This window comes from Echinops telfairi, unplaced genomic scaffold (assembly GCF_000313985.2).
Source record: "Echinops telfairi isolate 266 unplaced genomic scaffold, ASM31398v2 ScPeMD7_6;HRSCAF=24_1, whole genome shotgun sequence".
In the NCBI taxonomy this organism is placed as follows: domain Eukaryota; kingdom Metazoa; phylum Chordata; class Mammalia; order Afrosoricida; family Tenrecidae; genus Echinops; species Echinops telfairi.
In genome coordinates, this window is record NW_022103903.1 from 22,070,760 (window position 1) to 22,084,589 (window position 13,830).

General features: G+C 39.7%; 1 protein-coding gene across 1 annotated transcript in view; it reads left to right on the forward strand.

Annotated features, from left to right (window-relative positions):
- CMSS1 (cms1 ribosomal small subunit homolog) overlaps positions 1-13,830 on the forward strand; it is a 477,754-nt gene that overhangs the window by 412,794 nt on the left and 51,130 nt on the right. Inside the window, exon 2 of the mRNA XM_045286233.1 lies at positions 3,892-3,983. Coding sequence (XP_045142168.1) covers positions 3,892-3,983 — 92 coding nt within the window. The remainder of the gene's footprint in view (positions 1-3,891; positions 3,984-13,830) is intronic.

Sequence of the window (13,830 nt, forward strand, 5' to 3'; positions counted from 1 at the left end):
GTAATGTGCAGCAGATTTACCTGATACAATGTGTCGCTCATCTCTTGACTACTGCTTCCATGAGCATTCATTGTGATCCAAACAAGATGAAATCCTTGACAACTTCAATCTTTTCCCCATTTATCATGATACTGCCTATTAGTCCAGTTGTGAGGATTTGGGGCTTCTTTACAGGAGTCATAATCCATATTGCAATCTTTGGTCTTCATCAGCAAGTGCTTCATACATTCTCACTTCCAGCAAGCAAAGTTGTGTCATCTGCGTATCGAAGGTTGTTAATAAGCCTTCTTCCGATCCTAATGCCATATTCTTCCTTTAAACCAGCTTCTCTGGTTATTTGCTCCACTTGCAAATTGAATAAGTATGTTGAGAGGATACACTCCTTCCTAATGGTAAACCATGCAGTATACTCTTGTTCAGTTTGAATGACTGCCTTTAAAGGAGTAGCTTATCAATATTTAAAGCATCCAACAGATAGTTAGGCACTGTCTGTGCCAAGGATTGATTTAAGGATTAATCATAGATGCATTAGTGAACAGAAATTGTTTAATTCTTGCCTTCGTGGCACACAAATTCTAATAACAGTCAGAATAACAGAAAGAAATGTTATTACAGTTATTACAGAATAACAGAAAGAAATGTCGTTAAATTAGGTACCAAATTAAGATAATAAATTCTAAGAAAGAAACATAGGTTAAAGGGGGTTGCAAATTCAAAATGAGTCAAAATTTTCCACAGGACTATCTAAGAACATGTCAGGTACACATACACTTAGGCTCAACAAGTTCAACTGTAGGAGTGTACCCAAGAATTAGATTTTCAAAAATGGAGCAAAACTGTACATTCTAAATATTCATGTTGTGTGCGGGGGAAGAGAAATATAAGAGTCAGCCAATATGATATTGGTTGAATAAATTCTATTCATGGTTTTAAAATAATGGCTTATTAGAATTGTATTCAATGTTCATAATTAATATGTGTCACTGCAATGGATGGTATGAACTTATTTGAAGAAATAAGGTAACTTTGTATGTACTGAGAAGGAGCCCTGGTGGCGGGCTGGGTTATGCACTGCTGCAAGGCCAGCAATTCAAAACCACTCGCTGCTCCAAGGGAGAAAGATCAGGTTTCCTAGCTCACTTTAAAAGTCTCAGAAACAAACCCACAGGGGCAGTTTTATACTACCCTGTGGTCACTGTGAGTCAGAATCATCTTGATGGCAGTGAGTTTTATTTTTTGTCTTTACATGTACTGTCAGGTAAGGGTTGAACTGCTAGCCACAGGGTCACTGGTTCAAACCCACCCAAGGCGAAAGATGTTTAGCCTGTATGTGCTAATGTGGAAAGATTCCCTGTATATACTGCTGAATATCATAAGCGAGGTTTAGAACAAGTTTAGGATTAGTTTAATTTTATTTTAAAGAAGGGGCTTCAAAATTTCATAGGAAAATTGAATTAAAAGACAACGGAATTTTTCATGAACTTTTTGAAACTCCCTCAGCCATTGGCATATCCTGAGGATTTTTTGTTGGTTTCAGTTTAAGAAGAAATTACAAAGAAGGTTAACAATTTGGGTTTGTTTTTTTCTTTGTTTGCTTCAGGCTGGAATTAGCATTGGAGAGCGAGGCTACTTGCTTTTATATTTTATACCCTGCAGTGCTATTTGAACTTGGTCAAGTGCAAGTGTTACAATTAATTTTGAACAGATTAGTGAATTAGGAGAGAAGCAATTGGTTAAATAAATAATACTTCTAATGTGGTTTAATGGTCACAATTAGAAAACTGGTAAAGATTTTGGATATTTAATAAGCACATGTAAAATAACTTGACACAACCAAAACCAAAGCAGTAGCTTCCAGGTTAAGTCAATTCCAACCCATGGTGACTCCATGTGTGTCAGAATAGTACTGTGCCCCATAGGGTTTTCAAGGGCTGTTTGTTCTGTTGTGTGTCTTTCAAGGTGCCTCTGTGTGAATTAGAACCTCCAACCTCTGGCTAGCAGCTGCACATGCTAACCTAACGGAAACCCCTGGTTTGATATGGCAGGCTTTTATTAGGGCTTCATTTTGTGTTCCCACTGGAATTTCTGAGTTGCTGACTTTTTTCAGCTCCAATACTAGGATATTTGAGGGAGAACAAAACCCAGGGAACTTACCACTGTGTTATTCCTTGGGCTCACTGGTCCCTCACCGGTCTGTCTTCTCTCCACCTTTTAGTGGCTGTTCTGTTTTTTTTAAACATAATGCTCAGGGTTTGTGTTAAATTTCGTGGTCGAACTAGGGGCAGTGACTCTTTGAGAAGACTCTGTTAGTCTCACTCCAGCTGTTTCTCGCTTCCTGTTGGTTTGTAAGCATACCCGTTGTCACTGCGATGCTTCTGACTCAGTGACTCCATATGCTATAGAACAGCACGGCCCCAGAAGCTTTTCTTGACTGTAATCTCTTCTGGAAGCAGACTGTCAAGCGTTTCTTCCTCAGAACGCTGCCAGCCTTTAGGTTAATAGTAAGTGCAAAGCATTTGTACCACTCGGGGCCAGGTTCTATCTAGAGATTTCCCCCCTCCCATCCCCCATTGCTACATATTTAAAAGTATTCAAACATATATAAGCTTGTGGCCACAAATAATTTGGACCAACATATGGTAAATATTTCATGCAAATGCACATGTTGAGCTGAATTTGAGATATCTGTATAAAGAAACTCAAAGAGGTTCAGTAATGTCCGTTGCTCAAGGCAGTGATTTACTTAAAAGGAGCAACTGCTGAAAACTGGAAAGCAAGGTGGCATTATTGGAAGTAAGAGCCACGTGGTCACAAGAGCTTTCTAGACAGAAACATTGTTACAACGTCTATTTTTCCTGATTGTTAGAAAAAGAGTTCATCTTTTTCATGGTGGAAAAATAATGAAAATTCTTAAAAGAGTGGCTTCTTACCTTTCATCCGCGTACCATGACTGTGTGATATTTCCCTAGGGGCCGGTACCTGGGTCTCAGGGGCTGCTGTGGGTGTAGGCCTTGTAATTTATAAGGGAGGACGATGGCCTTTGGGGGCCATTGATGGGTAAATTACCCCTCTTCTCTAAATGTTTATTTTCTTATCTGAAATTGGATTTTGATGGCTGTAGAATCAGTGATAATGTAAGGATTAAACATATTAATATCTAGATGAAGCCCAATGTGGTGATTGTGCAATAAATGGTAATTATGATCATTTATAATTAAGATGTTTTTTGTCATTGTAAGCTTTGAATAAACATTTTTTTTAATTTATTCATTTATTTTTATTTTATGGGGGGCACATACAGCTCTTACAGCAATCCATATATCAAGTGGATCAAGCACATTTGTACATATGTGGCCATCATCATTTCCAAAACATTTTCTTTCTACTTGAGCCCTTGGTGTCAGCTCCTCTTTTTTCCCCCTCCCTCTCCCACTCTCCCACCCTCATAAACCCTTGATAACTTATAAATTATTTTTATTTTCATATTTTACACCATCCATTGTCTCCCTTCACCCATGTTTCTGTCATTTGTCCCCCTTGGCGGGGGGAGGGGCGTGTTGTACGTTGATTATTGTGATTGATTCCCTCTTTCTCCCCCTTGAATAGACATTTTAAAGCCTGCCAAAAGTGTTATTGTATGAATATTACATAAATATGTAACATCTCCTCTTGTTAGACATGGAGATAATCTTCAGTTCTTCAGCTTTATAAGTAAGAGTTCAATCTTGGTACTTAAGTCTCTATCTTCATTAGGGATTGTTTCCTTAAATTCAGCGTCCTAGAATCGAATTATTAAGTCAACGTAAAGAACCTTCAAGATATGTTGCACCCCTAATAGAAGGGAGAGAGAAAAAGACCCCTTTCTAAATGTTTAAATTTTACCTTTGCTAGAAGCATCAGATGGTGAAGGAGGAGGAGGAGGCACAGAGATGATGCAGCAGGAGACAACTCCAGTTCTTCCCCAGGCAAAGAAAACCAAACAGGTAGGTAGCAGTCACCATGGGAAAGGTGTTGTTGGTTTCTGAAACCACCCTCTGCCCCCTCTTGTTATTGTTGTGCTCTGTTGAGTCCGTTTGGACTCATAGAGATCCAGTAGGACAGAGTCACCTTTACAGGAACAGATTGCCACACTGCCCATCTTTGGGCTAGTACCTTAGTACTGGCCCCTTCTTTCACCCCTCTTCAGCATTAGGGGTTTATGGTAATGTAAATATATGATTATATTTTATTATAATGATATCTTCAATTTCTGTATCACAGTTTCCCCAAACATCCCACTATATTCTTTGGGGGTAACGTTCTGATAAGGTATGTTAGTCTCAGTAGACTAGAGAAATAAATCCAAGGACACACATATGTGTATAAGAAAGAGATTTATATATAAGAGCAATTGAACAGTGAGAAAACATCCCAGCCCAGTCCAGATCAAGTCCATATGTCCGATATTAGCCCATATGTCTGATACCAATCTATAAAGTCCTCTTCAGACTCACAAAACACATGCAATGACACCGAATTCAGAAGATCACAGGCCAGTGGGTACAAAGTCTTTGGATCCAGTGGCATTGGAAACATCTCAGCGCTGGCAGGGATCTCTGCATGGCTTCTCCAGCACCCAGGGCTGTATCAGGGTGGGTCCATGTATCTTGTCAGCTGCTATGTCTCCCTGGGTGTGAGCAGAGAGTCTCCCACGTCCAGGGAGGAAATACCGGAATTCCCAGAATCCTTAGGGGAAGGCTATGCCCACACAGAAGCCTCATTGGCTATGATGTGATTGACAGGCTAGACTCCAACCCTACATGGTTAATCCTTAAATTGACAATTATATAACTACCACAGAAGGAGACAAATCGCATGAAGATTTGCAAACTTAGCCCTCACACAAACCCAGGAAGGGAGTGTCACACATGCCATGCTGCCAGCGGACACCTGGCACCTTGTTTCTACTCATTGTGAAGTTCTGGCTTACCAGAGACTGTTGCTTCCATCTCTCCACAAACGGCCCCTGGAATAACCTTCACTTTCTGTCCTTATGACCTTTATGGCCCTTTGGGTTATTCTACTGGGCTTTGAAATGCTCCATTGATTTGCAGCTATATAATTGCTAAATTGATGCCATCACTACTCTCTGCTTTTGTAAAGAGCCACTAACCCGTCAGACGCTAATGTCTTCAAAGCAGTGATTTGTGAGCTTATTCTTATTGTAGGGAGCCATAAATGCATTCCACTCTCTCAGAAGTTTGTGGCCAGGCTAAGGATCATTGTAAAAATCAGTTTACCACATAGGTGCTTACAAGCTGTGTGATCTTGGGCAAGTCACTGAAATTCTCTGTATATCAGTCACATTTTTAAAATGATGATCACAATTGTATTTTCGTATAAAATTGTAGTGCAGTTTCAATGAGTTTATATTTGTTAAGTACTTCAAACAATGGTTGACAAAGCACATGCCCTGAAGTCCTACTTAGTATAGTTAATGTACGTGTCATTTTGTTCATGATTTTTCTTTGTGAGAAAGGGAATGCAGAAAGTATGCATATGTATTCTCTTCATCCATTGAGTATTTTTGCTCAAAGGTTCTTCCTCAGTTGTAATTTTTACCATTCTTTCAAAGACCTACAGGTTACCATCCTTAACTTTTTAATTAATTTCCTCTCAAACCAAACTCACCACCATCAAGTCAATTCTGGGCTCATAGTGATCCCACAGGGCAAAGTAGAGCTGCTTCTTTGGGTTTCTAAGACTATAAATCTTTACAGGAACAGAAATCCTCATCTTTCTCCCATGGAGCAGCTGCTGGGTTCAAACTGCTTCTCTTGCAGTTATTAACCCAATACATAATCTACTGTGACACCAGAACTCCAACCCAGAGCAACCCTATGCACCACACAACGAAACGCTGTACGGTCCTGCACCGTCCTCACATTTGTTCCTGTGCCGGAGCCTATTGCTGCCGCCGCTGTGTCCATCCATCTTCTCGAGGCTTTCACTTTTCACTGCCCCTCCGCTTCACCAAACTCAGTGTTCTTCTCCAGGGTCTGGACTCTCCTGACAACGTGTACACAGTATGTAAGACAAAGATGTGCCTCTTTGCTTCTAAGGGGCCCTCTTGTCTTACTTCTTCCAGTACAGATCTGTTTGTCCTCTTAGCAGCCCATCGTACTTTAAATATTCTTCTCCAGCACCACAATCCAAAGGCATCAATTCTTCTACAGTCTTCCTTATACCAGGTGCAATTTTTACTTGCATAGTGCTACAAAGTTTGTCACACTGGGGTGGCTTGTGTATTGCTGTGATGCAGGAAGCTATGTCACTGGTATTTCAAATTCCAGCACAGTCACCCAAAGTGAACAGGATTCAGTGACGCTTCCAGATTTACTGCTGTAGGAAGAAGGGCTTAATTTACTTGAGAGTATTCGCCACCATCACACCTTCTCTGACAGTTGCCCCTAGTTAATACCAACATGCAGAATGTGTTTATGAATCTTTTTCTTCATGCATCTTTAACTTTCATTTTCAATAGTTCTTTCCTGGATTTTTTTCTTGTTAGTTCATCACTTTTTCAGGACCCATCAGTAAAAGGGTCAATTTGCGTTAATAAACTCACCGGAGCTTGCATCTTCACTGTCTTTTTACGGGTGAAACCACCAGCAGTGCTAACTTTCTACCTGCTTTTTACCTGCTTTTTCCTTAGATTTTCTTTCCTATAACCCTCATGTGAGAAAAATAGCAGAGAACAACAGGGAGAAAAGAAAAAGTGGGCCAGAAGTGAGGAAAAGGGGTTTGTCATTTATGACAAATTCACCTATCATTCAGCTACAAAGGCTTCCACAGTAACGTTGTTAGGTACCATGGAGTCAGCCCCAGCTCCTAGGGAACCTGTGCACAACCAACCAAAACACTGCCTAGGCCTGCGCCACGCTCAAAATTGTGCTTACGTTTGAGACCGTGGTTGCAGCCACGGTGGCAGTCCTTCTCTTCAAGGGCTTGCCTCTTTTTCGCTCCTCCGTTACTTCACCAAGCAAGACCTGGTCTCTCCTGACAACATGTACATAGTACATGAGAAAAAGGCTCACCATCCTTGCATTTAAGGAGTACTCTGGCTGTACTTCCAAGACAGATTTGTTTGTTCTACTGGTAGTCCATAGTACTTTTCTTTTGGGGGGCATATAATTCACATATCATACAACTCAGTATTTCAATCACATCAAGAAGCATTGTACAATCATCTCCACAGTTTTAGAACATTTTCTTTGTTTTTTGTACTCATCGTTATTAGCTTTCCATCTCCCTCCAACTTCCTCTGCCATAACCCCAAAGAACCATTAATCTAGTTACTGTCCCTATAAACTTAACCATCCTGGATTTCAGAAAAACATACATATAAAGGACCCCATTACCAACTAAGTGGACAGCCCTCCTCCCCGCAGAAGGACTCATTTCAGAGGACAGCACTGAAGCTACACCCTAAGGAGAGGAACGTGTCTGATCAGAACACACAGGAGCAAACGATGGGGGAAGGAAAAAGAGTGAAGCACATCCTGGCCCACCAATCCCTGAGGACAATATTTCTTCTCAGAGCAGCCAATGCACAGAGAGGACCATAGGGCTGGCTCCACCACGAGACGTCCCTCATTGACCTATAGCACCACAGGGGGCAATACTGGACACACTGCAGGAATTGTGCCCACTCTGACCTCACCACACAGAGGCGAAACACTAAGGGCATGCAACAGAACAACAAGGGGAGTAGAGCAATGAAGTCCCCAGGGAACACCAAAAAATAGACTTTGGGGTCAGGGCGTGGCACCCCATCAGACTCGACTAGAAAACACTTGTAAAGGACAACAAATAAACCTGGAACTATTTATAGGCCTTTTTTTTGTCATTGGCTTTTATGTTGTTGTTGGAGCTATTGTTTTATTTTCTATTGTTGATTTTGCTTGGTCTAGTGTTTGTGCACATTATTATCTTTTCATGTATATCTAAATAAGATAGGTTGGATAAACAAGCCAGAGGAGAAAACAATGAACGACAGTTCTGGTGGGAAATGGGAGAGGGGGAGACAGGGGAAAAGAAGTGGGTGTTAACAAACCCAGGGACAAGGGAACAACAAGGGACCAAAAAAACCAATGGCAAGGAGGGTGTAGGAGGTCAGGTAGGGCTTGATCAAGGGCAATGTAACCTAGAGGAACTACAGAAATCCAAATGAAGGATGAACATGATGGTGGGACAAGAGGAAAGTAAAAGGAAATAGAGAAAGGAACTAGGAGGCAAAGGGCATCTATAGAGATCTAATAGAGGCATGTACATATGTAAATATATTTATATATGACGATGGGATAATAGATCTATGTACATATACTTATAGGTTTAGTATTAAGGAAGCAGGTGGACATTGGGCTTCTACTCAAGTACTCCCTCAACACAAGAACACTTTGTTCTCATAATCCAGCATCCTTGGATGCTCACTTTCCTGACATGATTGCTGAAGACCAAGCGGGTACATAAGTAAATGTGGTGAAGAAAGCTGATGGTGCCCTGCTATCAAAAGATATAGCATCTGGGATCTTAAAGGCTTGAAGATAAACAAGCGGCCATTAGCTGAGAAGCAACAAAGCCCACATGGAAGAAGCACACCTGCCTGTGTGATCATGAGATGTCGATAGGATCAGGTATCAGGCATCAAAGACCCAGAGCAAAAAATCATAATGTGAATGAGGGGGGAGTGCGGAGTAGAAGCCCAAAGCCCATCTGTAGGCAATTGCACATCCCCTTACAGAAGGGTCATGGGGAGAAGACGGGCCAGTTAGGGCTCAGTATAGCACTGATGAAACATACATCTTTCCTCTAGTTCTTTAATGCTTCCTACCCCCACCACTATCATGACCCTAATTCTACCTTACAAATCTGGCTAGACCAGAGAATGTACGTGGGTACAGATAAGAGCTGGAAACACAGGGAATACAGGACAGATAAATTCCTCGGGATCAATATTGAGAGTAGCCATACCAGGAGGGTAAGGGTAAGGTGTGGGGGGAAGGGGGAACCGATCACAATGACCTACCTATAACCACCTCCCAGGGGGATAGACAACAGACAAGGGAGTAAAGGGAGACATCGGACAGTGCAAGACATGAAAAAAATAATAATTTATAAGTTATCAAGGATTCATAAGGGAGGAAGGGTGAAAAATGAGGAAGCTGATACCAAGGGCTCAAGTTGAAAGAAAATGCTTTGAAAATGATGATGGCTATATATGTACAAATGTGCTCGACACAATGTGTGGATGTATGGATTGTGAGAAGAGTTATGTGTGTCCCCATAAAATGATTTATAATAAAAAAAGAAAAAAGAAAACAAAATCAATGGCAAAAAAGAGAAAACAGAATAAATATTGAGTTGCTTTTCTTTAAAAATAAATAAATAAAATAACTTGAGCAAAAAATTAAAAAAGAAAAGGCATTGAACTATATACATGGCTAATAGACAAATGCATGGTATATTAATTATATATCAATAAAGCAACCAATATAAAAGTAAGACAGAGGGAAAATATATATAACAAAACAAAACATTAAAATATCAATCAAAAATAATTTTAAAACTAGAATATTACAAACTAAAACTGAAAATATTAAAAACTAGCTAGAATTTAAATGAATCACAAGGGAGATCAAGTTATCAATAGGGTGCTAAATTTTAACCTAACTGCATCTGCAGCAATCCACTTTCCAATGCAGTCTGCATGATAGCAAGGCTGTTCACATCCCTGGTCCATGGCCAGAGGGGATTCACCAATGTATTAGAGGTGCAAACCTACCAGTGTACTCCACAAGAAAAAGGTGAGGCAGCCTACTTCCAAAAAGGTTTACAGCCTTCACCACCCAGAGGGCCGTTCTACTCTGTCCAGGGGGGTTGCTATGAGTTGAAATAAACATTGACAGCAATCGGCATAAGTTTTGTTTGTGGGGGACACTTTCTAGCACCCTGTTATTTGGTAGACATGACTGAATATTTGGTTTTTGGCTTTTTTAAGTGATTACTTGTTTTTCTTGAATTAAAAAGAAAAAATGTAAAGAAAGAAAAAGTATATTTTCAGCTGATTTAAATCTTTTTCTCGTGATTTTGTTTTGTTCTGTTTTAAAATTTGAATAGTTATTTTGTTGATTCTCAAGTGTTTCTTCCTGCTTGTCCAGCAGCTGCCTGGCCATGTGCTCCCATTTGTAATATCCACTTAGGCTCCAATATCACCACATTTTGAGTTTTTTGTGTCCTTTCTTTGCCACAGCTGGGCCTCACATTTGCGTGACTTAGTTCATCCTCTGATCTGTCCATTATTTCAAGCAACAGATTTACAACTATAAAAAAAGTATCCATACAACTACATCATCTTTAGAACCACTTCACATCTAAATAATCATCTTGACCTGCTTAATAAGTAAATATAAGGATTTGCCAGCAGGTTTTTTTCCAGATATTGCTTCCAAAGTAAATGATGAATTTCCCTCCTCTAGAGATGACATCATCCCTTTCCCTCCATGGCACTAGCTGTTTCAGAGCCAGCCTTAGTGACTCTGTAATTATGGTTCCCAGAATAAAATCCCTTACGAGGGATTTCATGACTTTTTCTTGATGCCTCTATGATGTCAATAGCCTTTAGTGGTTCCATGACCTAGCCTTCTCTGCTTGGAGACCACATTGCACTTTTTGCTTCAGCTAGCCATTTGTTGATCTTTCTGGATCATAAAGGAATTTGCATCAAGTGCTTATCCTGTTTCCCTCCTCATTTACTTATTACCATTGTATCTTGCCATTCCCTTATTGCAGCACTAATTGTTTCACATCCAATGCCTTCCTCACACTCAGTCTCTCTAAGAGTATTCTTGGCTATTGCAAAGAGAAAAGAGAACTGTCCAATCCTGGAAGGGTCTTCTTCCTTCCCATACCTATCTCTCCATTTGGTTCCTCTGTGCATCAATCTATTGTTTTGGAGTAAATATCCACAAAATGTAGCCTCTTAAAACAGTAGTTTCTGTTTTCTCACAGTCTTGCCAGATTGGTGCCTCTAGCTCTACATCTAACATCAGCAAAGTTAAGTCATAGGCTGAGGTTGGGGCCACAAGTGGGAAGAAACCATTCATTAATTAGCTTAAGTTTGTTTGTGGGGGGACAGGTTCTTGTGGGGGGACAGGTTGTAGCTGTCCCCCATGTGAGCTACTCCTCATTCATAGTTTGTCCCACGATGTGGCAACTGGCTTCCCCTAGGCTGGATAATGCAAGAAGAGCAAGCCGGAGGACTCAAGACAGAGTCTATCTAGCTATTATTGATTGATTGACTTCTTGAACCTTTTTATTGTTACTTGGATCTATCTATCTATTAAAGCCTTTTATTGTGAATTAGATTTTTACAGGTTAGATCATCCTTTTTGTAGTCAACAGTTTATCAAATCTCCCAACCAATGACCTAGTTCCATCCATCTTCCCCCACCCCACCCCTTGTGCTTGTTGGATATTAGCTTCCCTTTCCCCTTTCTCCTTCCCTTACACCACTGGTAATCATCAGTCTGTTTCTTTTGGTATATAAGCCTTTCTTGATTAAAAAAAAATCACAGTGGTCTCATACAAATACCTGTTCTTTTGTGATTGCCTAATTTCACTCAGCATAATGTCTTTTAATTCTACCCAAGAGCCATAGTCTTTTTATAATCCGATTTCACAAGTGATGTCTCCACACTTTTGCCATATTCTCTTTGTTAGATGCAGGTCACTAAATCCAATCACTCAAAATATTATATAAAGCCATGAATACTAGGAGACTGGGACCATTGAAAATGATCTTGAAGTCTGGCTAACCACATTCTGCCCTCTGGCATATGCAGAATATATTCACTTTGCATCTCTGTCTCTCAAGGGTTGCAAAATGTTTCCTGAACAGTTCAACTCAGTGCCCAAAATCTCATCATCTAAATGAAATCCAGATGCAGTTGAGTCTCCTCAGGCTTAGTTCCTTAAGTACGGCTCTTTGAGAACATTGTATTGCAACCTGTGAAATTAAGTGGGCAAATTAGCCCCACCACTACACTACCACTACCAGATACCCAACATACAATTCCGGAGCAAACAGAGGTGATCTCTACAGGCATTTGTATTTAAAAGAGAGAAAACATGGTGTATAAAGGAGTCATTGATCTATAGCCACTCTGAAATCCAGCAGAGTAAATGTTGGAAGTTTTTTTTTTAATTAAACCTCAAGGCAAAACAATAATTCTCTATGGTTTTTAGCTTTCTTGAGATATTTCACTGGTTTGCAACTGATCTTTTCAATCCAAACTAGAGGTGTTACTGCATATATGTCTATTAAGAACTTTCTAGGCCTCCTCCATTAGGCCTAGTCCATTAGGCAAAAGTCATACCCACAAATTTTTCTAGTGGGTGTTTTTTCTATATTTGGTCCCTGCTTAGACAAACATGGGATGGTAGCCCTAAGTTTCCTAGAAGAAGCATTTTGTTTAAAGACTGCAAGGCTCACTCTTCTTTTAAGTTATTGAATGGAATTCTGAGGCACTGCCATTTTTCTCTGAAGTCTTAACAAAATTCTTATAGTGCCACCTTAAACTTCATCCTTAACAGCACTTCTTTGTAACTTTATCTTTTATACTCGACTCCAACCCCCACCCCACCCCACCCCCCACCCCTGCACCCAAGTAAACCAGGTGGCATCTCTAACATTACTTGCAAATCTCCTTAACTAGAGTACTCATTTCATTAGGCATATTTTCTAACTTCCACATGACAGCAGACAGTCGTATTCCTAAACTTTCTACCATGTTTCAAAGAAGATTGTTCTCACTTTCTGCTAGCTCTCAATCATAATGCCTTCAAAATCCCCAAATTTTGGAACACTGTGTTCAAGGCACAGTATTCATTCATTAACCCATCTTAATTTTTACACATTTGCTAAATCAGCAGATACCATCCTCAGACACTTTAGCTTTAGCTAAAAGTCAGTATTTGTTTTAAAGTGCTCTTTGTGTGTATGGTACAGTTAGCATACAGTAAAATGCACAAATGTTAAGTATGCTAGTTGTGAATTTTCAAAAATGAATACAACTCTGAAACACAAGCCCTATCAAGAAAAATAACACCATCAATCCAGAACCCTTTCATACCTCTCCCCAGTGATTCCCGTTTCAAGTCCCTCATTACAGCGGCATCCACTGGTTTTGATACTTTTCCTTGAAATTGAGTTTTGCTTCTTTTAGAACTTCATTCAAATGAAATCACACAATATATAATCCTGTTTTATTTATACTTTCTTTCATTCAATATAAGGTTACTCACTTTCACCCATATTTATTGATAGTTGGTCATTCCTTTCTATTAGTGGGTAAAATGCAATTGTATGAATATGCCACAGCTGGTTTATCTGTTATTGTATTGAAAGACACCTGGATTATTTTCAGATTGGAGCTACCAGAAATAAATCTACAATGTACATGCATGTATTGTTCATTTTGTGAACATGTATTTTGTTTTCTCTTTGTCAAATATGTAGGGGTGTAATTGCTAAGTCATGTATAGTTTATAAAAATGACTGTGCTTTTGGTACTGTCCCCATCAGTAAATCAGAGTTTTCTTTACATCATCTGCGTGCTGACATTGGGAGCTACTGATCTTTTAAATTTTAGTCATTCTGACGAATGTATGTTGAATAACATTTGACCATGTAGAAAAGGCACTCAAAAGTTGCATTTTTATAATGAGCGTGTTCATTTTGTTACAAAGTATGCCAATTTAAATACTATTTTTTTTAACCAAAGTAATAGC